The 27,593-nt window shown below is 50.9% G+C and overlaps 2 protein-coding genes across 3 annotated transcripts; both read left to right on the top strand.

Annotated features, from left to right (window-relative positions):
* The first annotated feature begins 1 nt into the window (after position 1).
* acox1 (acyl-CoA oxidase 1, palmitoyl) lies at positions 2-13,393 on the top strand. Of its 2 annotated transcripts, none has more exons than XM_066704232.1 (14): positions 2-277; positions 1,441-1,600; positions 3,336-3,496; positions 6,718-6,825; positions 7,085-7,204; positions 7,377-7,492; positions 7,918-8,087; positions 8,229-8,391; positions 8,525-8,715; positions 9,213-9,392; positions 9,639-9,744; positions 9,909-10,052; positions 10,340-10,546; positions 10,648-13,393. In XM_066704232.1, the coding sequence occupies exons 1-14, from the start codon at positions 169-171 to the stop codon at positions 10,696-10,698; spliced, it is 1,986 nt and encodes a 661-aa protein (XP_066560329.1). In that variant the 5' UTR covers positions 2-168; the 3' UTR covers positions 10,699-13,393. The 2 variants fall into 2 exon arrangements, with proteins under 2 accessions (XP_066560329.1, XP_066560328.1); XM_066704231.1 differs by lacking the exon at positions 3,336-3,496 and adding an exon at positions 5,903-6,063 and having other exon boundaries at positions 6-277.
* Positions 13,394-15,289: 1,896 nt separating this feature from the next.
* Positions 15,290-26,717, top strand: fbf1 (Fas binding factor 1). Its single transcript, XM_066704229.1, has 28 exons — positions 15,290-15,509; positions 16,362-16,389; positions 16,501-16,542; positions 16,771-16,855; positions 17,881-17,938; positions 18,079-18,129; positions 18,582-18,834; positions 19,519-19,641; positions 19,785-19,908; positions 20,075-20,208; positions 20,319-20,415; positions 20,525-20,983; positions 21,264-21,332; positions 21,549-21,634; positions 22,475-22,524; positions 22,818-22,865; positions 23,101-23,232; positions 23,340-23,440; positions 23,551-23,757; positions 23,918-24,165; positions 24,295-24,413; positions 24,558-24,680; positions 24,849-25,034; positions 25,239-25,415; positions 25,577-25,714; positions 25,817-25,901; positions 26,148-26,278; positions 26,560-26,717. The coding sequence occupies exons 1-28, from the start codon at positions 15,507-15,509 to the stop codon at positions 26,638-26,640; spliced, it is 3,438 nt and encodes a 1,145-aa protein (XP_066560326.1). The 5' UTR covers positions 15,290-15,506; the 3' UTR covers positions 26,641-26,717.
* The last annotated feature ends 876 nt before the right edge of the window (positions 26,718-27,593 follow it).

The following is a 27,593-nucleotide window of genomic DNA, read 5'->3' as shown; positions in this document are numbered from 1 at the left end:
GTGACGCGGAGCCAAAGCCGAGGCTCCTCCCCTTTCCCCCGGCCTGCGCCGGCTGTCATCGGTGTTTGCGATTATTGTTGCGCACACAGTCCGCGCTGTTGTCTCCCCTGCAACCTCCTCGGGCATACACTCATCTGAGCTACTGAACAACAATAAAAGTAATCCGCCATGAACCCCGACCTCCGAAAAGAACGGGACAACGCCTCCTTCAAGACCGAGGTCCTGACACACATCCTCGATGGGGGGCCGACGAAGACGCATCGGCGGAGAGAGATCGGTAATTGTGTGGGGGCAGTTTCTGGGATCGTGCAGGGCTGTGCTGCGGGGAATGGCAGCTCGCCTCCTGTCTGGACACGCATGCTATACAAATGAGTGTGTTGTTGTTGTTGCCTTTTAACTGTTGCAGCTACTGAGGTGCATTTTAAGTCTTGTCTGCTTGCCGGTTATTCAAATTGGCTTCCTAGTGGTCAGTGCAAAAGTTATCTATTGTATTCAAGCATAATGCGTGCATTTGGACTTTGGCAGCTGCAGTAAGTGTGTCACCTCATGCACGCCAGTTATTTACGTATGGAAATCATTTGCAAGGATCTGAAATTAATAATTGTGCAGCGGTGTCCTGATGATCGTGCTTGATTTATGGATTTATGGCGAGCTGTAGGGAAACAAAAGACGAGCCCCGGGGACAAACGGGAAAAAACACTGTTGCTGCTCCGTGCACTGGCATTGAGGTGTAGATCTCTTGCAAGTTATATATACAGATACGGGCAGGGCACAGTGTTTGGAGAACCTTGCAGTTAAAATGTGTGTTGAAATACTGTGAGATTGGGTTAAACGTCAGTGTTTCTAAATAACAGTGTGCAAAGGAGTTCAGTCTGATGTGTAAGAAAACTGGAACACATGTCAGGATCTTATCTGGGCTGTGTGGTTTAAATGCTGTGCACTGATATATACACACTCACACAAAAACAAGACATTACATAATGCATTCACATTAGTGTTTATAAAATGGCTGTGGACTGGGTCATTGGGAGGTGACTGTGTTATTGTGGGGGTCTTTGTTGGAGGCTTTGAGAAACCCATCTTATTTCACATCTCAAGTTCTCCCTTTTCATGTCATGTTTTTGTTCCTCTGTGCTGCATTACATTTTAAACACAATACACACCTTGATCATGTGACACGCCTCTCTAAGGTAGACAAGTCTGACCAGAACTGAACAACAAAACCGTCACAAGCAGCTGTCACTCTCACCCTGGCACGTACACATGTACACACACACTCTCTCTCTCTCTCTCTCTCACCCTGGTGCACACTCTCTCTGTCACACACACCCCAAAGCATCACTGCTTGGGCTGGGGGGGTACAAAAATGAAAAAAGAGAGAGGGCTAACAAACACTGTCCCCTCCTCCTCCCTTCTTCGCTCCTTCCTCTCGTATTCCAGAGTCGCTGGTCATCAACGACCCTGACTTCCACCACGAGGACCTGAACTTCCTGTCGCGCAGCGAGCGCTACGACGCGGCGGTGAAGAAGAGCGCGCTGATGATCGTGAAGCTCAGAGAGTATGGCATCTCCGACCCCGAGGAGATCTACTGCTACAAGAGGTACCGCAGGGAGGGGTACAGGCAGGGTGGGGGGGTCGTAGCGCTGTGAGGAGGAGGGGAAGGATGCAGGGGGCTCTCACCTGGACCTTCCTCGGCAGAATAGTCCCATGCCAGGCTAACACCACACTGGTAGTTGAGTGAGGAGAGTCATTTATTTACTCTTTCAGTGAGCCCCATGTGGGCAGTTCTTACTCGCCCACTGTGCCGGTCTACAAATGGTTACACCTGTTGTGCATTGCGTAACGTTTATCAGTCAACACACAGAGCAAATAAACCTTTTGGCTCCTTGCCTGCCTCGTACACAGGCAGTAAAGGGACAACTCCCGCTATCCACAGGGTCCTCCCGGGGCCTGAGCAGAATCGTCAGGGCCTGAGCTTTGCCGGGGGGGGGATCTGAAGTCTCTCTTTATTTTTCGCTGCCTGTGTGCTTTTGTAGCCTTTTGTGTTCCCTTGCTCCGACCCCCTTTTTCCTCACTTCCCCGGCTTCAGGGACGCACCGCGCCGGTTGGGGGTGACACTCTTGGAACCGAGCAGAACTGCGACAGGCGGTGGATGCGGAGGCTTCACTGGGCTCTCCCGCTCGGTGGCCTGGGACCGCTGCCCACCTCCTGGATACAGTGACATGTTTTCTTTCGACTATTCGCTCGTGTGGGATCCCTCTCCTCTAGGGGGTTACCTCTCTGAACTTCACACGACTGTAAAGCGAAATGCATTTAGATTTATTCACTATCATTGGCAGTGCGGTTAAAAACAAGAAAAATCCCCTTAGCAGGTCTGTTGTATTTTCAGTCTCTTCCTTGGCACAGAAGTCTGCAGGAACCGAGAAGAGACCAACTCATATGTGTCTGTGATCACAACGCCCTGCTGCTCCTGTTTCTTTAACAAGAAAACAATCCTGGCGATAAAAACATTACAGTGTGTGTGTGTGTGTGTGTGTGTGTGTGTGTGAGAAATGTCATCCTACCCCTGCGACTGTGCGAGAGGCACAGGAGGAGATTCTTCACCTTTCTTCCAGTTTTTTTTTTTTTCTTTTTTCTTCCTCACCTAGGAATGATAAACTCTTATCGTTGGCTCATGCACAGCAGTAAAAATGCACGGCGCTGGTGCTGGTGTTCAGGCAGGCAGGAACGTGTGCATTTATTTATTTACTAATTTATTTAATTAAATTAGATTGTTGCTGTCTCTAGAAGTAGAGTTTACCAGCTCTTCTTAGGAATGCAGATAAGCCGCTTTTCTTTGGATTTTTTTCCCCCTCCCCTCCCTCTCTCTGGTGCAGTTTAAGGGGGAAGCAGCTGGGGCAGGAAGGGGTGGAGTGGCACAGGGGCGGAGGGCACAAGACGCTACTCACGCTTTTAACTTCTTTCAAGAGTGATAGTGTGTTGGAATGTGCACTGGTAGTTAAAGTCCCTCAAGAGACAATTTCCTGCAGTGACCTGTAGTGAACATTTATTACCTGTCAGGGTGTCGGGACAGAGCAGGACTGGGGGCTTCACTGACATCTGTGGTTGGGGAACAGCGCTCAACCCTGAGTCCCATGCCCTTGAATACAGTCTGACTTTTAAAACTTAACCTTTGAACCCCCTAGCAAGTCAGCCAGTCGCACAGGTGACCTCCTCTCTGGCCAATGACTCTTCACTCATTGTGTCTGGGGATGCCAGGGCTGCAGAGTGGTGGCTGACCATGCATGTCCATCTGTCTGTCTGTGTCTGTGTGTCTGTCCCTCTGTTCCCTTCAGCATTGCAAAAAGTCATTTCAACGAGGCTCTGGGCCTGCACTACGTCATGTTCCTACCCACCTTGAGGAACCTGGCCACCCCGGCCCAGCAAGAGAAGTGGCTGCCGCTGTCGTTGTCCTTTAGGGTCCTGGGCACCTACGCACAGACCGAGATGGGGCACGGTCAGTCCAAGGGGCACAGGGCACTCTGGGAGTAGAAGGTGGCTGTGAAAGTGGGGAGTGTGGGTTTTGTAGTCTAGACAGGAGCTTAAGGTCAACACCGGCCAGTGTAGGACGAATCATATTCCAGTGTGCACAACTCCCCCTGCTGAGCTCCACTCCCAGTTCTGTTGTTTAAAGTATTGTCTATTGTTGGGGTACCTGAATACAGGGGTCCATCCTAGTTAAACACAGGTTGGCAAAAGCGCTCTGTCCATGTCGTTTGCCACAGATGTGCAAAATGTCCGAGAGAGGGCCTTTCTGGCACGTGTTGAGATATGCAAGATGATGCTTCATTTGGAGGGTAATAAAGGAACCAGCCTGGGGGGTTTAGTGTGCTGGGGGCGGATGAGCTAAGCAGAACCATGCATGCAGTGTGGGCGAACCAGGGATTCTTGTGGGCGTCCCAAGACCGTTCACTGTGGGTCTGTCACCTAATCCAGCGTCTGTCACCTTCAGGCTGACTTTAGTGCACCCTGGTGAGCTTTTGTCTGTCATTAACATTTGGCGTACAGCACTAGATGTCACCCTGACCGTGTGCGCGGCCTCGTTCTGTTGCGATCGCCTCCGTCGTTGCTGCCTGAGATCTGTAGCGGTTAATGATGTCACCGAGGGGTGGGGGGGTGGACAGTTGGACAGCGACACCAAAGACCAGGATTGAAAAAACAAGGGAAGAAACTGAAAATGAAGAAAAGTAAAGTAGAAAAGTAAAATTGGCCTGGCCCGACCCAAGCCAAGCTGGGCCCCTCTCCCCTGTCTCTCTCACCTGCCCCCTGCCTCCAACTAACTAGTTCCAACTAACACCCACTCTGCCTTTCACCTTTGATCTTTCTACCCTCGTCTGGATGTGTGCGTCTGTCTGCAATTCTTTTTTTGTTTCGTCCATTAATTAAGAATATATTTCTGTACTGGATGATTGATTAAAGCGTTTGTTTCTCCCTTGAATAACTTTGACAGTGGTTAATGAGCAGCTAGTCGATTGATGTGGGCTTTGACCTTTTGAAGTCGTGCGTACAGGGTTTGCCAGTGCAGCGCTTTCATATAAACTAGTTTTCCACTGGTCGCTCAGGGGCACAGTGCCTGGCATGAAATCAGTTCACAAACGCCAGGGGGATAAAATAATCATGAGTGAAAAACATGTCTGGCCAAGGAATAGGGGGCCAAGTGTTACAGTGTGCTGCTGAGCAAGATGTCATTCATCTTTAAAAAAAAAAAAAAATAATAATAAAATTGTAAAGGTTTCTATTCAATTTCACCAAAACAAAATAATACAATAAAAAAATGTATCAGTCCTGGCTAAACAAGACGCACAACATGACGGCCCAGGCCCCTGAAGCAGGGCTGAGAGGGGGAGCCCAGTCTATGGTGTTTTGACTTTTGCTTGTATATATTCACTATACTATACTGTCCCATGGTAAAAAAAATAAACACAGTACAGCGAAGCAAAGACCCGGGGTGTGGGAACGCAGGAGCTCTGGGCAATGTAATAGTGGGGCATCTGCAGTGACACCAGAAGCAAAGCACACAGACCGACGTGCAGACAGACACATGGATAATCACGATTTCTGGAAAGCCAAGGGGGTCAAAAGACTGCAGCCCTGATTGACAGACCTCTCAGTCTAAATGCTGACAGTGGGCCGTGGGTCCCTGTGGGTCCCTGTGGCACTGGTGTCTGCTTTGTGGAATCCACACCTGATAAACAGATATAATTAATATATTCATCATGGTATAATAAATATAACCCATGTCTATGAGTTTATAACTGATAACACATGCAGATTAAATGCACCCTGGTGTGCAGACCCTGGTTTATCCTTTGACCCTAACAGAAACTTCACCTCTGTTCTACTCAGACACGGGCTTCCACACTTCACACGCCTGTAATTGCAGTGTGATTGGGGTACGGCATGGGGATGCTGGGGGCATGGCTTCAGAAGATCTACTTGTTGTTTTTACTCTGTGTGGGTGTGTGTATAATCAGTCACTGCTGGCTGCTAATGAAGTTGGGGAAACATCCAAAATATTGTTTTGTTTAACTAATCTCTCACCGTTCGGTGAAGATGAGCCACTGGCCTTCACTCACAGCACCTGCTTCACTCACAGCCTGATTTATTCTTGTCCTTTTCCCTCTTTTTGTTTTGTGTTTGTGGGTGCTCATGCCTGCTTCTCTCCCACACGCTCCCTTTCTTGCCTCCTGTTCCCTCCTGTCCCTCGTCTCCCGTGTCCCCTCTCTTCCCTCCTGCCCTGCCCAAATCTGTGACTCCCCTTTCCCCAACCCTCTCACCTCCTTTTCCCAAACCCCCTTCCTCCCTCTTCTTCCTCTGCCCGGCCCCTCTCTGTCCTCTCCTGTCCCCTCCTGTCCCGGCCCAGCTGTGTGCACCGCGGGCGCCCCGAGCCCCTGGACCTGCACCTGGGGATGTTCCTGCCCACGCTGCTCAACCAGGCCACCCCCGAACAGCAAGACATGTTCTTCCTTCCCGCATGGAACCTGGAGATCATCGGCACCTACGCCCAGACCGAGATGGGCCATGGTACAGTACAGAACCCCCAGTCAGACTCGGCCCAGCCCGTGAGCGACACGTTGCAGACATGATCGCGATTCTGTTTATTTAAGTGACAGTGAGGGGATTCTGATGGCACGTGACCACGAGTTTGACATTGTACTTTAGCCTTTAGCCGTTGGGTCGGTTTGCTCCAGTCCTGCGTGTGAGAGCTAAACACACACTCTCTCTCTCTCTCTCTCTCTCTGTCTATCTCACACGCACACACTCACACCTACACACACACTGACACACTGAAACACACACTCACAAACTCAGACCAGCTTCCTGGTCTGTCTGTCTGTTTGGTATTTGCACTTCATAGTTATACGCCCACAAGAATCATCCCGTGTTTCATACTTCATGGTTTCTGCCTGGCTTCAAAACCCATGACACAGTGTCCAAGATTTCATCTTTAGTGTGTGTGTGTGTGTGTGTATAATTATTTCAGTCAGAAAGATTGTTTTAATTGTTTCTTTCCAGTTTCTCTATCTCAGAGTTGTATGAACTGTGTGATTGACTTGGAGATACTCTGTGTTTAGTGGCTGGTGCCGAGGGGATTGTGTGTGTGGGGGGGCTGGGTGTCTCTGTGTGTCTCTTTTAGTAGTGACAGTTTTGCTCTCGCCTGGACTCTTCCTCCCTCAGGGACTCACATTCGCGCTCTGGAGACAACGGCGACCTATGACCCCTCCACACAGGAGTTTGTGCTCAACAGTCCTACGATCAGCTCTATCAAATGGTGGCCTGGAGGATGTGAGTCCCCCTTCCCCTTCCCTTGCTGCTCTCTTTTCACTCTATGCTTTTTGTCTTCTTTTTTTTTTCTTACTCCTGCCCTCTCTTTCTCTCTCTTTCTCCCCTTCCCTCTCTTGTTTCTGTCTCCTCCCCTCTTGCCTCTGTGTGCTGGCAGTTACTGACAGTGTGACAGTGTCTGTTCTTTCTCTTGATTCACTCTGACACTCTCTCTCTCTCCCTCCCTCCCTCCCTCTCTCTCACTGACTCTCTCTCTGTGCAGTGGGTAAGACCTCCAACCATGCGGTGGTACTGGCGCAGCTGTACACCCAGGGGCACTGCCACGGCCTCCATGCCTTCATCGTGCCAATCCGGAGCATGAGCACCCACGAGCCGCTGCCAGGTCAGCATACACCCCCTTTGTGCCAGTGTGGGATTGTCATTGTGTCTCATTGTGGCATGTGTTTGTGTGCATCTTGCAAGTCTCTGCACTTCTCTGGTTTCTAAATTAAATGTTCCCTCTCTCTCTCTGTTCCTCCCCCTCTCCTCTCCTCTCCTCTCCTCTCCTCTGTCAGGGGTGGTTGTGGGGGATATCGGCCCCAAGTTCGGCTTCGACGAGGTGGACAACGGCTTCCTGAAGCTGGAGAACGTGCGCATCCCCCGGGACTACATGCTGATGAAGTACTCCAAGGTCAGGTTCCCAGAGTCCCGTCTACCCGAGAGGAGCCCTGGAGCCCTCGCTCTCTGGTGCCACGGCTTTCCAACGTTAAAGCGATCAAATAACGGGAAGCCCGGCTCTCAATCGGCAACACAAGCTGCAGGAGAATTCGATCACGAGTTTTATTATTCAATAATATCGCTCAGCCCAGCCCAGCTCAGCTCCAGTCCTACTCTCCCTGATCCACCACAGCTTCCTTCAGTTCAGGACACTCCAGCCCAGCCCTGCCTGGTTAAACAGTGCAGCCCAGTCCAGTCCAGTCCAGACTACTCCCAGTTCAGCCTTCGTCACCTTGTCTCTCCAGCCCAGTACAGTCCACTCTACCCTCGTCCAATCCATGTGTCCCCAGTCTGACCAGTGTACTCTGCTTGTGTCTGCGTGTGTGTGTGTCTGCGCAGGTGGAACCAGATGGGACGTACCTGAAGCCCCCGAGTGACAAGCTGACGTACGGCACCATGGTGTTCATCCGCTCCCTGATTGTGGGCGAGTCGGCCCGTGCACTGGCCAAGTCCTGCACCATCGCAATCCGCTACAGCGCTGTGCGGCACCAGTCCGAGCTGCGACCCGGGTCAGTACGCACTCACTCGCAGACACTCGCACTCACAGACAGATGCTCCGTGCTGAGCATGGGCGGCACACAAAGACATGCAGAGCTCTGCTGAGGCTTTCAACCCCCCAGTCCAGCCCGTGTCATCTCTCTGGCCCCCAGGGAGCCCGAGCCGCAGATCCTGGACTATCAGACCCAGCAGTACAAGCTGTTTCCCCTGCTGGCCACCGCCTACGCCTTCCACTTCGTGGGTCAGTACATGAGCCAGACCTACCACCGCATCACAGGGGACATCAACCAGGGCGACTTCAGCCAGCTGCCCGAGGTACCGATGGTGTGAATTGTGTCGCTGTATTTGTGTCGTGTACACCAACATTGAAACGTGTGATGATTCTGGTTCATGATCAGTCATTCATGCTTCTGCTTCCTCCCTCCCCCTCTCCTCCCTCCCTCCCCAGCTGCACGCTCTCTCGGCCGGGCTGAAGGCGTTCACCACGTGGGCGGCAAGCTCGGGCATCGAGGTGTGCCGCATGGCGTGCGGGGGTCACGGGTACTCGCGCTGCAGCAGCCTGCCCGACATCTACGTCACCTTCACCCCCACCTGCACCTATGAGGGCGAGAACACGGTGATGATGCTGCAGACCGCCAGGTACTGCACCTCCCAGCACCCCGCCCAGCCTGTCTCTCTCTCTCTCTCTCTTCTCTTTCTCCCCCACTCTACCTCTTATTTTTTTATTTCTTGGCAGACGCCCTTATCGAGGGCGACTTACAACATAAGTGCAAAACAAATGCAAAAATACAGTTAGGTAAAGGCATCAATCATTACAAATTCAATTTACATAAAACATAGCAATTCAAAATATAATAAATTTTACAACTTCAATTTACACAGGCAAGCTAAGTGCTGTCAAGATGTAGGGTCACAGTCAAGGGCTACGGGAAAGGGAGCAAGGAGGAAAACAATCAAGAACGCAAGAAGCATAATAAAAACTGTGAAGTGCTATTTAACGGGGATTAAAAGGATTAATATTACATATTAATATCTTGTCTCTCTGTGTGTCCCTCTCCCTCTTTTGTGTAGACTCTTATTTCTCCTTGTTTACATCTCTTTCTCTCTCTCTCTCTCCTCCCTCTCCTTCTTGGCAGGTACCTGGTGAAGAGCTACACACAGGCGTGCGAGGGGCAGCAGGTGGGGGGCATGGTGTCGTATCTGAGCGAGACGCCCCATCACCGCCTACAGCCGCAGCCGCTGTCCTCCCGGCCCACCGTCGTCGACATTAGCGACCTGGCCAGCCTGGTGGAGGCCTACAAACTGCGGGCAGCCAAGTGAGGGGGAGGAGGAAGGAGAGGGAGAGGGTGCGGGGATGGAGAGAGGGTGGGAGGCACAGGGGATGTATTATGACTGTGTGTTTTTTTTTTAAAAGGTAAAGTTAATGAGCCAGAAGGTCCCTGGTTCGGTTTATCCTGTTTAGACACTTGGAGAAATACAGTCCCTAGAAATGAAAGACGTTCTATTGGGATGGTTTTGTTCGCTGCGTGTCTGTTCTGACTGTGTGCATCTGCTGGCGACAGGCTGGTGGAGCTGGCGGCCAGGAGCGTCCAGGGGGAGCTTCAGCGCAGGAAGAGCAAGGAGGAAGCCTGGAACAGCGCCTCCATCGACCTGGTCCGAGCCTCCGACGTAAGTGGCTGAGCTGCAGTGAGCTCCCCCTGCAGGCCAGCTCTGGGAACCGCAGCTCTGCTGCTAAATGCTTTTAAGATTTTATTAATTTACCAATGTATTTGTTTGTTTATGTATTTATTTGGTGCTCCGTTAATGTCAAAATGTCTCTCTCTCTGTCTCAGGCGCACTGTCACTACGTGGTGGTGAAGCTGTTCTGTGCGAAGCTGGGGGAGGTGGGTGACACGGCGGTGCACTCGGCGCTGTCCTCTCTCGCCCTGCTCTACGCTCTGCATGGCATCGCCCAGCACTCCGGGGACTTCTTGCAGGTAACACCGCCAGGGCACTAGACACCCACACTGGGCACACACACTGGGCACTGACACAGGGCTCTAGACACTGGGCGTGGGGCTCTGGACACTTGGCACACTCACAGGGCACTGGGCACATACACACAAGGTGGGTGAAGGTCCTGGGTGATAGTGACCATTAAGGGTCAGTATGTCGTGGGCACACACTGCTTTAGTGTATCTGTCTCTGCCTGCGTGTCTGCTGGCATGTCTCTCTGTCTGCGGTCCTGTTAGTGACGTGCGCGTGTCTGTGCCGCCCCCTGCAGGCCGGGCTCCTGAGCGGGCCCCAGGTGACCCAGGTGTCCCAGCGGCTGAAGGAGCTGCTGGCCCAGCTGCGGCCCAACGCTGTGGCGCTGGTGGACGCCTTCGACTACCGCGACGAGATGCTGAACTCGGTGCTCGGCCGTTACGACGGCAATGTCTACGAGAACATGTTTGATTGGGCCAAGAAATCACCGCTCAACCGCACCCAGGTCAGGGGCCCTCTGTTTGTTATGCACTTATCTCTCTCTCCTTCCCTTTCTGTCTCTCACACAAACTCCCTCTCTCTCTCTCTCTCCCCTTCTCTCTGCAGGTGCACGAGTCCTACCACAAGTACCTGAAGCCCCTGCAGGCCAAGCTGTGAGGCAGGAAGCCATGCTGCTGACCCTCCCCGGCGCACCTGTCAGTCAGAGCTATCGCCCTAGAATCCTAGCAATGTATCTAATCGATTAATGGAACGGAACTGGAACACTACAGTGTTCGGAACAAGAAGTGCAGCCTTGATTGGCCAATCACAATCCTACTTTTCCATAGTTTTTTTTTTTTGTATGTTTGATTGTTTTTTTTTTCCTACTAAAACTCCCAGAAGCCCCCTGCTGCTGTGTGCTACAAATGGCACCAAGGTAGAGGTCTTCACGGGTCCACCCGTACGGGTTCGGGTCCATATTTTAAACGGTCAGCCGGGTCCGGGTCGGGTCCCATTCTTGTACTTCGGGTCCCGGGTCTGTTTAACATTGTGTATAATACCCGAGTGATGCAGTGACTTTACCAATTGACGATTGGCTCTTTTATTTATAAGGCGGGACTTATTCCGCCATATCGGTGTTTGACAGATGATGTAAACCGAAGTGCATTATGGGCGTCGGCGCGATTTTTGAGATATCGTGGTTGGAGTTTGTTCGCTTTGTATCTAAATCTATGGCAGACGCGTCTCAGAGCACAATGACAGCAGATTAGTAATGCTAATGTCAGCGGCCTGGCACTGAATGAGCAATCATTATTATAGTTCAAAAGGGCAAACAGTGGAAGTTATCATATTATGCGAGATACAAAAAACTGCAAAGCTGCAAAGTCGTGTTCGTCCTCTGCCACCGTGACAGCGAGTGGACTTTTGAACTGAAATAATGAGTGGATTATACAGGCGCTTTCAATCAGCAAGAGGAGCTTCATGGATGTTATTTTACCAACTTTCCTGGCAAGGAGGACGGACTATATGCGTCACGGTCAGGTACAGGAGAGAAGCTACTAACGTTACATTAGGTAAGACACAAAGTTTTATTTTCACAGCTTGTAAATTAACTTGTTAATAGCGATTAGCTGTGGGGTCTGTGCCGATCAGGTTCAATCAGGTCTGTGTGTCCCGGCTGGGTCCGGGTCCAGATTTCAAATTTCAAATAACAGACGGGTCCGGGTCAGTTCCGAATAGCACATTTCCGGGTCTCTTCGAGTTCGGGCACATATTTTTGGACCTGTGAAGACCTCTACACCAAGGTACAAATGCTGTGACAAAAAAAAAAAATTCTTCCTTCTGTATTTGACCCGCTGCACACTGCCTACATTTCCTAAGACCTACTTGTCCTTCTTTGTGTTGTTTTCATTCAGTCATCTACATTTTGTTTTTCTTCCTGATCCCTTCATTCCAAGAGTATGCTTGACCTGAAGAACAACATAGACAGGGAGGCGAAAGAGAGACATGGAGTAAAACGATTTTTGGGGAGGGGGGGATGTTTTCGAAGTGTGCAAAGCTGTGATTCCTCTTTCACATTGGTTTGAAACACTATGGGCTGGTTTCACAGGCCCAGATTAGCGCAGATTTTAGGCAAGACCAGTGCCTGTCTAGGCCTGGAGGAGCCGCTGGGAGGGTTATTACTGTATCTTGTCCGATTTTGTATGGCTCTCTAGTTTTAATCTTAGAAAAAGTAGTGCAGTAGTTCTTTTGGTTATTTTATTGTAGTAGTCAGACCCCCTTTAAACAGTTTTTGATGCAGGGAATGGCATTAGTGAAACAGTAGGCAGTCCAGAGCTCAGAGGGGAAGATGGTAGTTAGATAATTGGCTGGCTCGTAAGCCCCTGTGTGGCCAGGGAGGAGAGCAAGGTGGCTGCATGTTCATGCCAGATTCAGTCGTGCCAAATGCCGTGTTTTAAGATGGACAGATTGATATGGGGAATGCTGGATTACAACAGCAGTGTTGCATAGACGAGTTCTGACCCTTTCTGTCCAAGCTGGGCTTGCCGTACTGCTCAGAGTATGACTCGGGCTCCCAGGCATGCAAGTCTGACATGCCTGGAACAGCAAAAGCAGTAAAAAGGTGAAATGAATAATATTTTTTAAATGTGTTTCCTTTTCTGTAAGTATGCAGGACTATAGTGCTGCTTGTTTTGTATTGGTATGGTAATAATATTTTAATTTTAATTACCCTGCTGGAAGTGTGTTCAATGAGCCATCTGCATGACAATGTCAGAGCTCAGATAGCAACGCAGTCCCTAAAGGAGTACGGCAAGCCCACCTGGACAAAAGCAGCGAGGAGACTTGTGTGTAGAAGACTCTTCTGTAACTCCGTTTTACCTGTCACCTTAAACATGACTGAAACTTACACGTAAAAAATGATGGAAACACTCAGCTGGATACTGACCTTTGATACTGATCTCAAGTTGACGCTGATCGATTGATTCTGAAATCCATTTCTTTTCCAGGAAAGACTGTTTTAATTCATTACTTGAATTAGTATTTTGTTTTTGAAATCCAGTAGTCGTTCGTTAGTATCAAAAGGTTTAATTAACAACGTTTTATTGTTTTACTTCTATGAACTTACTGCAAATCATCTGTCACACATCCTTGTTTTTTTGCAGCCTTTCTTAGTATGTGATATAAATTAAAACAATCATGTGTAAACACTGTGGTGGTTCACAAATGTGATCTTAATTACTTTTAATAACAAGAAAATATTCTTGGGGGCATGTTTTATATTGTGTTAAGAAGAAGCACTTTTTATTGCAAGTCCCTGTCTTGTACTGCCTTTTCCCACTGACTGATTAACAATAAAGCAAGACTGATCAAATCCATGAGTCCTCAGCAGTGCATTTCTTTTTAACTGAAAGACAGAACCGTTCTGTTGTATCTATAGTTTGTATATGTGACTGTTTGTGTATTGACATATACATTTTTGTAAAAAACATTATTAAATTAAAATCTACATCTGTTATTGTGGAGTCTGCTTATAGATACACATGTATATACACAAATGCACAGATGTATAAAGTTTTTAATTTACATTCTCATGCATTATTTTTTATATATATATATATATATATATATATATATATATATATATATATAATATAATGTGTGTATTAGCTTTTTAATTGAATGTACACTCACCTAAAGGATTATTAGGAACACCATACTAATACTGTGTTTGACCCCCTTTCGCCTTCAGAACTGCCTTAATTCTACGTGGCATTGATTCAACAAGGTGCTGAAAGCATTCTTTAGAAATGTTGGCCCATATTGATAGGATAGCATCTTGCAGTTGATGGAGATTTGTGGGATGCACATCCAGGGCACGAAGCTCCTGTTCCACCACATCCCAAAGATGCTCTATTGGGTTGAGATCTGGTGACTGTGGGGGCCAGTTTAGTACAGTGAACTCATTGTCATGTTCAAGAAACCAATTTGAAATGATTCGACCTTTGTGACATGGTGCATTATCCTGCTGGAAGTAGCCATCAGAGGATGGGTACATGGTGGTCATAAAGGGATGGACATGGTCAGAAACAATGCTCAGGTAGGCCGTGGCATTTAAACGATGCCCAATTGGCACTAAGGGGCCTAAAGTGTGCCAAGAAAACATCCCCCACACCATTACACCACCACCACCAGCCTGCACAGTGGTAACAAGGCATGATGGATCCATGTTCTCATTCTGTTTACGCCGAATTCTGACTCTACCATCTGAATGTCTCAACAGAAATGGAGACTCATCAGACCAGGCAACATTTTTCCAATCTTCAACTGTCCAATTTTGGTGAGCTTGTGCAAATTGTAGCCTCTTTTTCTATTTGTAGTGGAGATGAGTGGTACCCGGTGGGGTCTTCTGCTGTTGTAGCCCATCCGCCTCAAGGTTGTACGTGTTGTGGCTTCACAAATGCTTTGCTGCATACCTCGGTTGTAACGAGTGGTTATTTCAGTCAAAGTTGCTCTTCTATCAGCTTGAATCAGTCGGTCCATTCTCCTCTGACCTCTAGCATCAACAAGGCATTTTCGCCCACAGGACTGCCGCATACTGGATGTTTTTCCCTTTTCACACCATTCTTTGTAAACCCTAGAAATGGTTGTGCGTGAAAATCCCAGTAACTGAGCAGATTGTGAAATACTCAGACCGGCCCGTCTGGCACCAACAACCATGCCACGCTCAAAATTGCTTAAATCACCTTTCTTTCCCATTCAGACATTCAGTTTGGAGTTCAGGAGATTGTCTTGACCAGGACCACACCCCTAAATGCATTGAAGCAACTGCCATGTGATTGGTTGGTTACATAATTGCATTAATGAGAAATTGAACAGGTGTTCCTAATAATCCTTTAGGTGAGTGTATATGTATATAATCTCTATTAGAATTTAAATGTATAATTGTATGGCATCTTAAAAAAAAAGTAAATGTAAACGACTGTGTGTAATTGTATAGAAATGCATGTATATATATGTGTGTGTGTGTGTGTATATATATATATATATATATATATATATATATATATAAATATAATATTAACTGATTCAGGCTAGAAAAATCTGTAAAGGTTAAATATATAAATGTATTGATATTTAAAATAGTTGCTTAATTATACAATATACTTTATTTAGAATAGTGTGCATAGTTCAGCTGGTGTTGCGACGGAATGCAACAGATGTATAATAAACTACATTACCCATAAGCCAATGCCCACCAGAAGCCGGAAGTAGGGTTTTCCCGGTGAGAACAGCCGCCCGAAAGAGCAGCCGCTCGTTGCAATGGAGAGCAGTTAACGGTCAGTGGCGCCGGCTCTTGCCTCTCTGTATGTGAACACATCCAGAGGGAGAGAGGTAGGATTTCTGACAGAAATACCGCATCTCCGCCGGGTACCAGTGGAAACAGGGCGACGCTACTCACCCGAGCAGCGGCGTGAGGGTCTGGCATGGTGAGTGTGAGACACAGTGAGTGTGAGACACAGTGAGTGTGTGACACAGTGAGGGTCTGGCATGGTGAGTGTGTGACACAGTGAGGGTCTGGCATGGTGAGTGTGTGACACAGTGAGTGTGTGACACAGTGAGGGTCTGGCATGGTGAGTGTGTGACACAGTGAGTGTGTGACACAGTGAGTGTGTGACACAGTGAGGGTCTGGCATGGTGAGTGTGTGACACAGTGAGTGTGTGACACAGTGAGTGTGTGACACAGTGAGGGTCTGGCATGGTGAGTGTGTGACACAGTGAGGGTCTGACACAGTGAGGGTCTGACACAGTGAGTGTGTGACACAGTGAGGGTCTGACACAGTGAGGGTCTGGCATGGTGAGTGGGTGTGGGCATAGTCAGGGAGGTCCATGAAAACCGTCAAGTAAGGCAGCTTTTACCATTCAAAACAATCCCGTCTGCACATTCATTATTCCGTTCGTCGTGGTTTAAACCGTCTCCGTAACGAGTCTGCTGGGAAACGGAGCCCTACAATAATAATGATAATGTCATGTTTACTGATAAAGCAACGCGGCCAGCGCTGGCATGTTATTGATGTGGACACGGAGTCCCGACTGTTTCAGCGTGCGATGCGTTAGTAGCTAAATGTGTTGACATTCATTCCCATAAGACACCGCGCCTGTCTCTGCTGATTGGATAGTACTGTCTTTAATATTAACCGAGTTCTGTAATCAGGGGAGGGCATTATGTGCTTTGTAAGATGATGTTGGTTGTGTAGTAGAAGGGAGACTTACAGAAGATGCAGTAACAGCTTGTTTCCATTGATGTGTTTCATTGCTTTTATTTATTTTTTTATTTGCAGGCTTTGAAGCTGAAGAAAGGAGGGAATAGTGAGTGCATTTTTCTCCAACTCTATTATTTAATTTAGGCAATTCAATTTAGGCTGCTGGTGTCCTGCTGGACCCTGAACTTTAAGGTGTTCTCTCTGGTTGCCTCCCCAGGCTCCTTCAGTGATGTCATCAGTGACCTGTTAGGGGACAGTGGTATGTACTGACACGGTGTCCTGGGAAGCAGCTTTATGGATGTAATGTAGCAAAAAGACAAGATGTTGTTAATAGCAGCAATGTTTTTATCTTTTAACCTGATGACACAGTACAGGTTATTTTCCACTTCATTCATGACCTCCTGGAATAAAGGACAGCAGCTGGCAGCATGTCGATGCATCAGTCTGTCCTTGGGACTGAAACTGACTGTACTCTCTCTGTTCGCAGATGAGCCCCCCGTCAAGGGCAGGTCTCCAGCGTGGGGCGGTGGCCCAGGGAGAGCTGGGGTCCTGCCGTCCCGCAGTGGGAAACGGTGAGTGAGACAGGCATCAGGAGACAGGAATAGGGTGTAAAATGGGTAGGTTAGTACCTGGTATGGTACTTATTAGGGACTACGTCAATCTGGAGGTCCATCAGAGGGGCAAGGAGGAAGCCTTTAAGAACTGGCAGATACAAGATCTGGGGGAGCTCAGGATCCCATGATGGGACCCACCTCCGGGGACGGATATCTCCCCCTGCTGGAGCCCGAGTCCAAGATCTTTTAACCTTTTTATGAAAAGATTGTTTTTTAAAAATGACTTAAAAAAAAAAAAAAAAAAGAATTTTAACTGTTTTTAAAGATTTAGTTGTTTTTAAAAGCACTTCTTTTGTTTGGGTTTCTTGCTTAGTTTTGTTCTGTTTTTTTCTTTTGTCAAATACATTGGCCGTTAGGATTTTGATTTTAAATGCATCGGACTGTTTTGGTTTGTTTTTTATTTTTATCGTTTTTATTTGTTTTTTTGCTTTGTCCGGTGCATTTTCAGTTAATTTCAATGTATTTGACCTTTTTTGTTGGTTTGCAGTTTTTGCTTTAATCACTAGTTTGTTTTATTGTTTTGTGCACTTGTTTATTTGAAGTTCATGTATATTGTTTACATTAATCACTAAGATTTTAAAAATTTTAAGTGATTTTAAGAATTGATTTTAATTTTTTTTTAATCACAAGTATTAAAATTTGTTTTGATTGTTTTTATTATTGTAATGTAAAATACTTTCCCAATAAAACAGTATTAGTACCTGGTATCTGGGTTTCGTGGTGAATCACTGCAGATGTTTGGTGTGGAGAATGCAAGAACAGTTTTAGAAATAATAATAATAATAATAATAAAAAAGATCTTGAAATTATAATAATTATAATAAAGTTTGCAATAGAAGAAGACTGCATATCCTCCCATGCATACTAATACCAATAATAATCACAGTTATCTATCCGATGCCTTTATCCGAGGTGGCTTACATGCCACAGAGATCACGGCACGCATACTAAGCGCTAACCAGACAGGGGGATGTCCTTCTCAGGTCTTTGCTGGACGATGACTTCTTCAGCAAGCTGGCAGAGGAGGCTGGCGATGAGGAGGTGGGTTTGGACGCAGACGGGTCCTGGTTTCCTGCGCAGATGCTCATCGTCTGTAGGGTCATTTCGGCCCCAGCGGCTTGGTAGGAAGGGTTTCTCTGCTGCTTGGTTGTCCCAGGACCCTGATTTGTCTGTATCTGTAGGTCTCTGACGTCTCCGAGGCGGACCCCCTGGCGTTGCTGGAAAGCTTGAAGGTACCCAGACAGAGTGTTGCAGATTTGAAATGATACTGTGCCGCTCCTTACAGTCCCAGAGACCAGCAGATAGAAGGACACCGAATCTGTGGTGTTTTGAAATCGTACCGGGGTAAACTACTACACCCTTGTAGCACATATATGTAAATCACTCTGGTCTCGTCAGAACTAAGGGTCTCCTTTATCTGGTAAGGCTCAGATCCACTGAGATAACCCATCTGGTAATAGGGAAAGAGATGGAGAAAGAGCGATGGGGAAAGATGCACACAGAGAGAGAGAGATGTGGAGAGAGAGAGAGAGATATGGGGGGAAGACTTGGACAGAGATAGACATGGAGAGAGATGGGGAGAGAGAGGGAAAGAGAGCAACTGTGAGAAAGTGAGCACAAGAGAGAGCAAGAATGTCCCATCCTCTTGCATGCTGACCCGTCTCTGTCCGGGTTCGGTTCATAGGACATGGATGACATGGAAGCCGACTTGTTGAGCAGGAAGAAGCCGAGCTCCGCCCCCAGCCAGACCTCAGCAAAGGCTTCTGGGGGCAGGGGGCCAAAGGGAACGCAGGACACGCCTCCTGGACCCGGGGACAGGCCCGGGGGTCAGGGAGCAGGTGGGGGGCCAGGTGAGGACTCCATGGCCGAGGTCAGGAAGCCCAGCTCTGCCCCGCCTGCTCCCGCCACCCGCAGCTACAAGAAGTTCAGCTTCACCGGTGAGTCGTGTCTTCGGCAACCTCCCCCCCGCTGGCCTCTCTCTTGCCTTCATTCATTTATTTTCCCCTCTTCCCTGCTGCGTGGCCCTAGACAACGAGGATGATGGCAACGCCAACCTTCTTGGCCTGAACCCAGACGGGGAAGGGCCGGAGATAGCTAGGGATCCTGCAGCCCCTGACCTGCACAACAAGAGTCTGAGGGGAGCTGTGCAGGCCGGACCCTCACGGGTTAGAGACGCACAGAAATCAGGCCAGTTCTTGTTCTGTGGAGTTTACAGCTGGGTGTATCTGACCTCTGGACTCTCACACACACCCTGTGTAGACCTTAACCTGGGTATTAATTCAGTGTTGCTCAGCGTAGCGAGGCCCTGAGCATAGAAGCTGTCAATTCAGGTCGTAAATAGGGCATCATTGCTGCCTCTCTCAGCTCAGTGTTACCTGCGCTTCTCAGCTGTGTGCGACTGCAGCTCTTTACCTGTGTCCTGGTGTGTCTCTATGTGTCTTTCTGTGTTCTGTGTGTCTCTGTGTGACTTCATCTGTATCTGTTTGTGTCTCTGTGTATGTCTGCGTGATTGAATGCATCTGTGTCTGCCTCTGTGTGTGTGTGTGTGTGTGAGTGTGTGTGTGTGTGTTTAAGTTAGGGCATACGACCGTCCTGACCAGTCATGCGTCCCCCCTCTTCAGATGTGGACGACCCCTTGGCCGACTTTCTGGATGACCTAGATGAAAGGAAGGACTCCAAGCCCGGTCCGTTGGAGCGAAAGCCCAGTCCCCCCGAGACGCCCAGTGCCAGAGAACAGGAGACCGGTCAGTGTGCCTCGGGGAACGGCCATGGTTCCAGGGTCTTCATCTGTGGATGAGCTACAGAGAACTGGGAAACAGTGTTATTGAGCTGTCTCTGTCCGTCTGTCCATCTGACCCTTTGTCTGTCTGTCTGTGTGTGTCTGCAGGCCTTCCCAAAAGGCAGCCCCTCCCCCAGAAGAAGCGAGAGGATCTGACGTTTGACGATGACGGGGACGAACTAATGGAGGCGCTGGGATTCGCAGAGAGTCGGGGAGAGGGGCAGGACAGAAGGTGAGCAGGACACAGCTCTCTCTGTCCCCCTGTCTCTCTATTTCTCTATCTCTCTCTCCAGGTCTCTTTAATTTCATTAGTGCTTTAGCTGAGTCTGCAAAACATTGTTACTCCTGAACAACAAGCCACAACACAAGCATTCACCTCTCGCTGCCCTGACCCCCAGCAGTGAGCCCCCCGTGCCCGCCAGGACCCGGCTGGACGAGATCCTGGGCCGTGGCACTGCCCCCCGGCTCCTGGAGCGCCCCCTCACTGGCGAGAGGAAGGAACTGCAGCCGGAGAAGAGCGCGGGCCCAAAAGGTAGCGGTATTGACAGGAAATGAAGAAAAATGCAGTGGAGTGTGATGTGAAGCGGTAAGGTGGAGTGGTGCAGAAGGGTGATACAGACACTCTCGGTCTCTGCCCGTCAGATCCTGGGCTGGGGGAGGATGACTTCACCTTCGGGGCCTACCAGCCCACCATGGCTTCCACCCCCGAGGGCCGGCAGTCCCGCAGGCAGTCCGTCAGGTCAGTGCCGCGGCCTCCAATAACCATAATAACACCCTGGGAGTATGGCGCTGGTTCCACTCAGTGTAACAGCTGTGGCCCGTTCTTCCCCCGCTCCTGCATACTCCAGGTTTTCCACGGAGGACGTCAGCGGGCTGTCCCCAGACCGGAGGTCCAAGCCCTCCACCCTGGCCACCACCCCGGGCTCGGCGCGTGCTGGTAAGACTGCGGCGGATTGGCTGGGGCTCAAACAGGAAGAGGAGGAGCCAGAGGAGGAGCCCTTCCCCACTCCCCCCAGCCCCTCCCCGGGCATCAAGCCCCCCGCCAGCCGCCCCCCCTCAGGAGTCAAGACCACCGACCTCCCCGCCCCCGCCCCCTCCCACTCCTCCTCCGCTGCCAAAGCCAGCCAATCTGCAAGCAGGCCGGGGGTGTCGATCACCCAGGAGGAGGAGGAGGATTGGCTGGCAGGAGCTCTGACCAGGAAGAGGTCTCAGGGGGCGGCGAGGGAGGAGAGGAAGGAGGAGAAGAGCTCTGCCCAGCAGGAGCACCTGGGGCTGGGAGAGGAGGTGGACCTGGACTCGTTCCTTAGGTACGCTGGGGGAGGGGGGAGAGATGGGGAGAGGGGCAGTGTGGAAGGTCTGCAACTCTCACTCTTTGGGTTATGTAGCCAGTCATTTGGTTTGATCCCAGGGCAGGACACGGGGGGCACTGCACCGCAGAGGGGAGAAGCCAGTGCCCTCCTTTGCTTTGTGATGAAAATGAACTGGATAAAATGGAAACTGTTACTATTAGTGTTATTCTTGTGATTATTAGAGGCGATATGAATTGCTGTGCTGTGTCCCTGACTGCCTGTCTGCTCGTCTCCTCAGTAAACGCAGCCCCTCACCGGCTGCCAGGAGACGAGCTGCGGACACGGTGGACCCCAGCAAGGAGCCCAGGTACAAGGGGAGGTCTCCTACCGTCTACACCGACAATACCCCACCTTCTGTCTTGCTGATTTCCACAGAAGTCCTCCCTGTTCATTGATTAATCAATTATCTAATGAATTCACTAAAACCTTACCCCCTCCGTTCAGGAGGACTGAACGCCTGTGTGGAACGCACTGGTCTCAGGATTCTTTAGTTTCTTTTTACATTTCTCTTCCTGTGGTCCAGCTCTCCTTTGCCATTGGAGACGCCTCGTCAGCAGGCCATGCCCCCGCAGCCCGGTGGGCGGGGCAGAGAGGAGAAGCCCACAGCTGGTGAGTGACCCACACAGTGGGTCCCAGAGACCCCCCAGAGAGCGCAGTCTACTGCAATGCGTTCAATACTATACAGAGAGAGAGAGAGAGAGAGAGAAAGAAGGAAAGAGGGCGATAGATAAATATATAAATCAGTGTTTAGGATTTATTCTCATTTACCATTTTTTTTAAGTTTCAAATTGTTAGTGGAAAGTGCTCTTTTATTCTGCCCTGGAAAAACGTCAGCCTCCTCGCTCTCTGCCTCCCCCCCACCTTAAACACCCAGCACCTCCCCAGCCTTCCACAGCTCTATCCAGTCCGTTGCCCCCACCTCAGTCTGCCCCCCCAGAGCCAGTTCCAGCCATCCCCGCACGCCCATTCCCTCCTACTGCCGTTGTTACCCTCCCGCAATCCCAGAATCCTCTGCTGGAGCGGACGGGACCAGGATGGGCCAACGTGGCTGTGACCTCTGCTCCCCGTTACAGCCGTCCATGGCAACCATCACCCGAACACCCCCCCGCTGTGGTGCCCAGCGCAGTGTGGTGTAGGTACTGCGTCAGTGGAGTTGGGGGCGGGGGGGGTCTCCGTAGGTACAAGTGTTTGTCCTGTAATCAAGCTTTGATTACCACCAGCCCCTAAAATCCTCCCAAGCGTCCCTTGATGTGAGCGTGTGCAGCAGGGGCTTTAGTAGCTGCTGCTTATATTATCTTTATCATTATTATTATTATTAAACTATTGAAATCCTATTGTACAGCAGCCAGTGTGGTGGGGAGGGTCCTGAGGGTGGCAGTGTTGGAGGAAACTGCATGTTTGGTTCATTGTTTGTTTCTTTGTTAATTGTTATTTTCTGATGCTCTATAGTTACGGCACAGAGACCGGTGGAGAGCAGCACGCCACCCCCCCAGCCACAGGTAGGAGGCGCTGTGGACAGACCCTGCTCAAATTAGCTGCACACACAGCCCAGCGTTCACAGCTCATATCACACACCGGTATCCCAGAGTGTGTGTCCTCGTGTAGTAGTAACACAACATTAAACTTTGATGAATATGAGTCTGACACGAAAAAACGTTGGAGTACAAGAAAAACTGCCCCCTCTCCCCACTGTACACCCAAGCACCCTCCCAAACTGTCACGTCTCCGTCTGCACCGGCGTCTGGGTCTTCAGTTCACTGACCCTCGTCTCTCTCCCCTCTCTGTCATGCAGGCGCCTCTCTCAGCCGACAGCCTTCAGCAGCTCCTCCTGCAGTCACAGGTACCAGCCTTGCGTCTCAACGGTCAATGCGTCGTCTCTCATGGTCTGTGCTAGTCAGGCCAGCTGGACAGGGTCAGCCCAGGGGTCAGCCCAGCTGCAGGGATTTATCCTGGGAGTTTATTTCAGCCAGGCCTGCTGTTGTCTTGCTTTGACACGTGGCTGGTGGTTTTGGTTTGGGCTGGAGGATGCAGTGCAGTTATTTTATTTTTTATCTTTTTATGTTGTATTTTCCCAGCTGGCGCAGTCCCAGCTGTGGGGGCGAGGGGGCGCTGTGGACCTGGCCGCCCTGCAGAGGCCGCCGCGGGGCAGTGAGCAGCTGGCGGGGGAGGAGGCCGTTCAGAATCGCATCGCACAGCTGGAGGGACAGGTACTGTTGGGCTGGGGCGGAGTGTCTGCCAGGGCATCGGTGTGCATGCGGTGACCTGCCATCTCTCTCTTACACTCTCTCTCCCGTTCTCACTCTGTCTCCCTCAGGTGCGGAAGCTGCAGCTGGAGCTGGGACAGGCCCAGATGCTGCTGGAGAGCATGCAGCAGAGACACAGACAGGACACTGATCTCATGGAGAGCACACACAGGTACCGACGGACCCAGAGCTGTGCCACACTGCACCTGCACACTGATACAGGACTGCACAGCACAACACAGACAACACCTTCCACACTCTGACCTCTGTACCCCCGAACAGGGCACGGGTGCAGCTGCTGGAGGAGGCGGCTGTGCAGCGGGAGGGGTGTCTCAGGCACGAGAGTGAGGAGCTGCAGGAGCGTGTGGCCAGCCTGGTCCGGCTCGGGGAGCAGGAGCGGGCCGAGCTGCAGGCCCAGTACCAGCGCCGCCTGGCCCAGGCCCAGCAGGAGAGGGACCGCGAGGTGGAACGGCTGCGTGACCTGCAGAGGTACCGGGAAAACAAGTCCTCCATTTGTAACGACTGCCCAATCAGTGGCCAAAGAGCATTTGTGTGTGTGTGTGTGTGTGTGTGTGTGTGTGTGTGTGTGTGTGTGTGTGTGTGTGTGTGAGACCTCTGACCCCTTGTGTGTGACCTCTGACCTGGGCAGGAAGGCCATCCTGGAGATGAAGAGGGAGCACGAGGAGCAGCTGGCGCGCCTGAAGCGGCTCAAGGACGAGGAGGTGGACGCCGTGACCAGCGCTACCTCGCAGACGCGCTCCCTGGCCGGGGCCATCGAGCAGATGGAGCAGTTCTCGTGGCGGCTGGGAGAGCTGGCCTCCCGTGTGGAGAGCAGCCATGAGCACAGCACCCAGGGGCTGGAGCAGGGGGCGCGGCAGCGGGACCAGCAGCTCCGAGGTACTGCACCCTGGACTTACAAAAGTAACAACTGTAGTCCAAGCACAGGGTCTTTAAACTGGACCTGATCGGGCAGTGTGTGCAGTGCTGAGCATGATGCAGTGATCTCTCTCCCTATCCCTCCATCAGTGCTGCAGGATCGCCTGGAGCAGCAGCAGAAGGACACGGAGGGGGAGCGATCGCGGCTGCAGGAGGTCATCGCCAGGATGGAGGCGCGGCTGTCCGAGCAGCAGAGGCAGCTGGAGAAGGTCAGTCTGTCTGTCCACCTGACCTCCAGCCCATCAGGAATACGGCCCTCTCCTGATCCCTCGGCTTCTTCACCGGTACCACTTGTCTGTCGGGCTGAGATATGTCTGTCTCTCTCTCACTCTCTGTCTGTCTGTCTGTTTCAGGAGCGCTGGAGGGTGTCCGCAGAGCAGGCCAAGGCCGAGGCGTCCCACAGGGCGCTGGAGGAGGAGAGACGCACACTGACCCAGAACATCGCCATGGAGAGGGAGGAGCTGCAGAGGGCAAAGGTCAGCAGAGGCGAGGGGTTGGGGGGCAGAGGGAAAGCTGGGCATCACAGCTGACTCCCGAGGGAGGAGTCGTGGGGATCTGCCTGTCAGGAGGTCTGTGAGTCACCTGTAGACAGTGAGCAAGTTTACATCTCCCCCTCCCTCTCCGTCTCCCTCTCCCTCTCTCAGAGCGCCCTGCTGGAGGAGCAGCAGGCGGTGATGACGCGCTGTGCCGAGGAGCGCCGGCGGCTGGCGGCCGAGTGGGCAGAGCTCCATGCGCAGGACAAGCTGCGGCAGGAGAGGACCGAGAGGGAGAGCAGCCGGGCACTGGAGAGGGATGCCCACCGGGAGGGCACCATCATCAGCCTGGCACAGGTTGGCACGCCCTTTGGAGGCACAGAGGGGTTGGGGGGGTACAGTCTAGTGCAGTGTGTGGCATAGTTGTAGACACAGTTTAGTTCTTGTGTGTGCAGTATAGTATAGTAAAGTACAGACCTGTGAATGCCTTCCACTACACTGTGCAGGTGCATCTAAGGGTGACAAAATGTTGTGTTTGTGTGTGTCCTTGTCGTGGTCCAGGAGCAGGCAGAGCTGAAGCTGCGGGGGGCAGAGCTGCGTCTGCGTGAGGAGGCGCTGGTTCGGGCGGAGGAGGCGCAGAGGAAGGAGCGCGAGGAGCTGCAGCGCGAGAAGGAGCAGCTGAGCGGGGCGGCACTGCGGCTGCGCACACGGGCCGAGGAGGTGGAGGCCTACAGCAAGGTGAGGCACAGCACACACACACAGAGACACACATTCACATGGCACACACACACACACACACAGCACACTACAGGGCACATGCTTCCTGGAAACAATAGTATAAAACCATCCCACTGAGACCGATGGGTGACAGCGCTGTGCCTGTGTTCTGCCCTGTGCAGCTGGCGGCGGAGCGCTACGAGGAGGGCGATCGTGCCCTGCGGGAGGCCCGGCAGGTGGCGTCGGAGCAGCAGGGCCGACTCAGTGCCATTCAGCAGCAGAGGGACGCCCTGAGGCAGCAGGAGCAGCACCTGCACCAGGTGAGTGAGGAACGGGCCGGGCGGTGGGTGTGGACTGATGGAGCGGGAGGTCAGTGCTGTGAATGACTTCTCTCCCTCCCTCTCCCTCTCCCTGTCGTGTAGCAACGAGTGAAGCTGACAGACTCACGCAGGCAGTTGCAGCAGCTGACGCAGGCCCTGCCCCTCGGCGCCACACCCGTCCTGGCAGGTAACCACTGGGCCTCAACAGAGCGGCGCACTCCACACAGGGGGGTGTGAGGACTGTCGCACAGGGGGGTCATCGTACGGCTGCTGTCAAGGTCTTTCCCCCGGATGTCTGGGAGTCAGAGCCGAGTTTCCACACCCGGCCTCAGCCCGGTACTACTCAAGTGTAGTACTGTAATAATAGAACATATCTATGTATCTATTGAAAATCCTCCTGTCGACTCACTGCTCCTCCTCTCCGTTCTGAAAGGTTTCGCGCCCCAGTTCACCAGTACTCAGCTGCTGCCCCCCCTGGAGCTCCCTCACGCCCCCCCTGTGCCCGATACCTCGTCCTCGGAGCTGCAGGCCCGGTTGGCGCTGCTCAGACACACTGCGGAGAAGGTAAGGGCCCTGGTCTGCTGTGCCGGTATACGGACAGACTCTATGGCGTTCTGTTTGTGAACTTTGTCGAGCGTGAGTCAAAAATAAACAAGTGTTTGAAATGATGTGCCCTGTAGGACTGTGACCCAAGACTGTTCTTTTGGGAAGTTTGTGCAGTAGAACTGAAAGTCCCCCAGTCTTCAGTATGACAGTTATTCTGCTTTAAGTCGGGGAGATGTGAGCTGCCACTGGCCAGGGCTGTGGACGCGGGGGTGTCTGACCGACTGCTCTGTGCTCCGCAGGACAGGGATTATCTGCAGGACGAGCAGTTCTTCCTGGAGACGCTGAAGAAAGCACCGTACAACATGTTCCACACAGCTTGACCACCCAGGGGTGACGACTGCACACACTCACCAACTCCTTCAAGTGCTTTATACAATAAAATTGAGGAGTTTTACTACAAAAAATAAAAATTGTCATTGTTTTGCTTTGCTCTAGAGAGAGACATCTGAGCCCAGATACACTAGGGTGTCGAGTTCACAGTCGTGTTACTCGCCCTCACTGTGAATACTACATCAGTCACGTCACTTTGTCGGGGTTGTCAAAACATGGGGAAAAAATAAATCTCAAGTCAGACTTAGGTTAAAATGCAAATTGTTGAGTATGACTGTTTCAGACCTGTAGGAACAATTGATCATCTTTCATAGTGTAATTGTGTTTTGAAAATAAAAGGTAAAGGAGGTAGATCAAGTGCATGGAGATAAATAAACACAAGGTTTGAGACTTTCCTTGATGAACGTGTCTGTGGACCCCAAGGCCACATGATCCCTAAAAGGTTGGAAATCCAGACTGCAGATCTTTGTGTTGTGTCCCCATAGGTCCTGCAAAACTAAGGAAAGAGAAGAGGCTCATAGTATTGTAATCGCCCATTGTAAGGGCTAGTTATACAAGCTGTGACGAGGATTGTGTGAGGATGTGGTAAATGTTTTTCTTTGTTGTCAACATATTACGTTTTACAGTAGAATTAAATGCATACCATGGTGTCTTAATGTGCTTGCTCGCTGTATGTTAGGAATGGGTGCAAGGCAACTCCTAAAGGACAAGTAGCATCTTTGATCTGTGCCACCCTCTCATCGCCCTGCACAATGAAGGGGGTGGGGTGCTCAGAGTAAATGCGCCATGAATCGCTGCAGCTCCATGAAGGCATTGCGGTGTCTGTTGACCGAGTCAGTGCTCTGCTTGCAGGGTTGATCACCACGCTGCGCTCCACTCTGACCACCTTAGGCAGCGCTCCAGTTCCAGGTTGTATCAGTGGCCGTGCCCACGCTGGGCTCCA

This window comes from Amia ocellicauda, chromosome 5, assembly GCF_036373705.1.
Source record: "Amia ocellicauda isolate fAmiCal2 chromosome 5, fAmiCal2.hap1, whole genome shotgun sequence".
NCBI classification, from domain to species: domain Eukaryota; kingdom Metazoa; phylum Chordata; class Actinopteri; order Amiiformes; family Amiidae; genus Amia; species Amia ocellicauda.
Note: the sequence above shows the minus strand (reverse complement) of the source record. Positions and strands in the feature narration are given on the sequence as shown.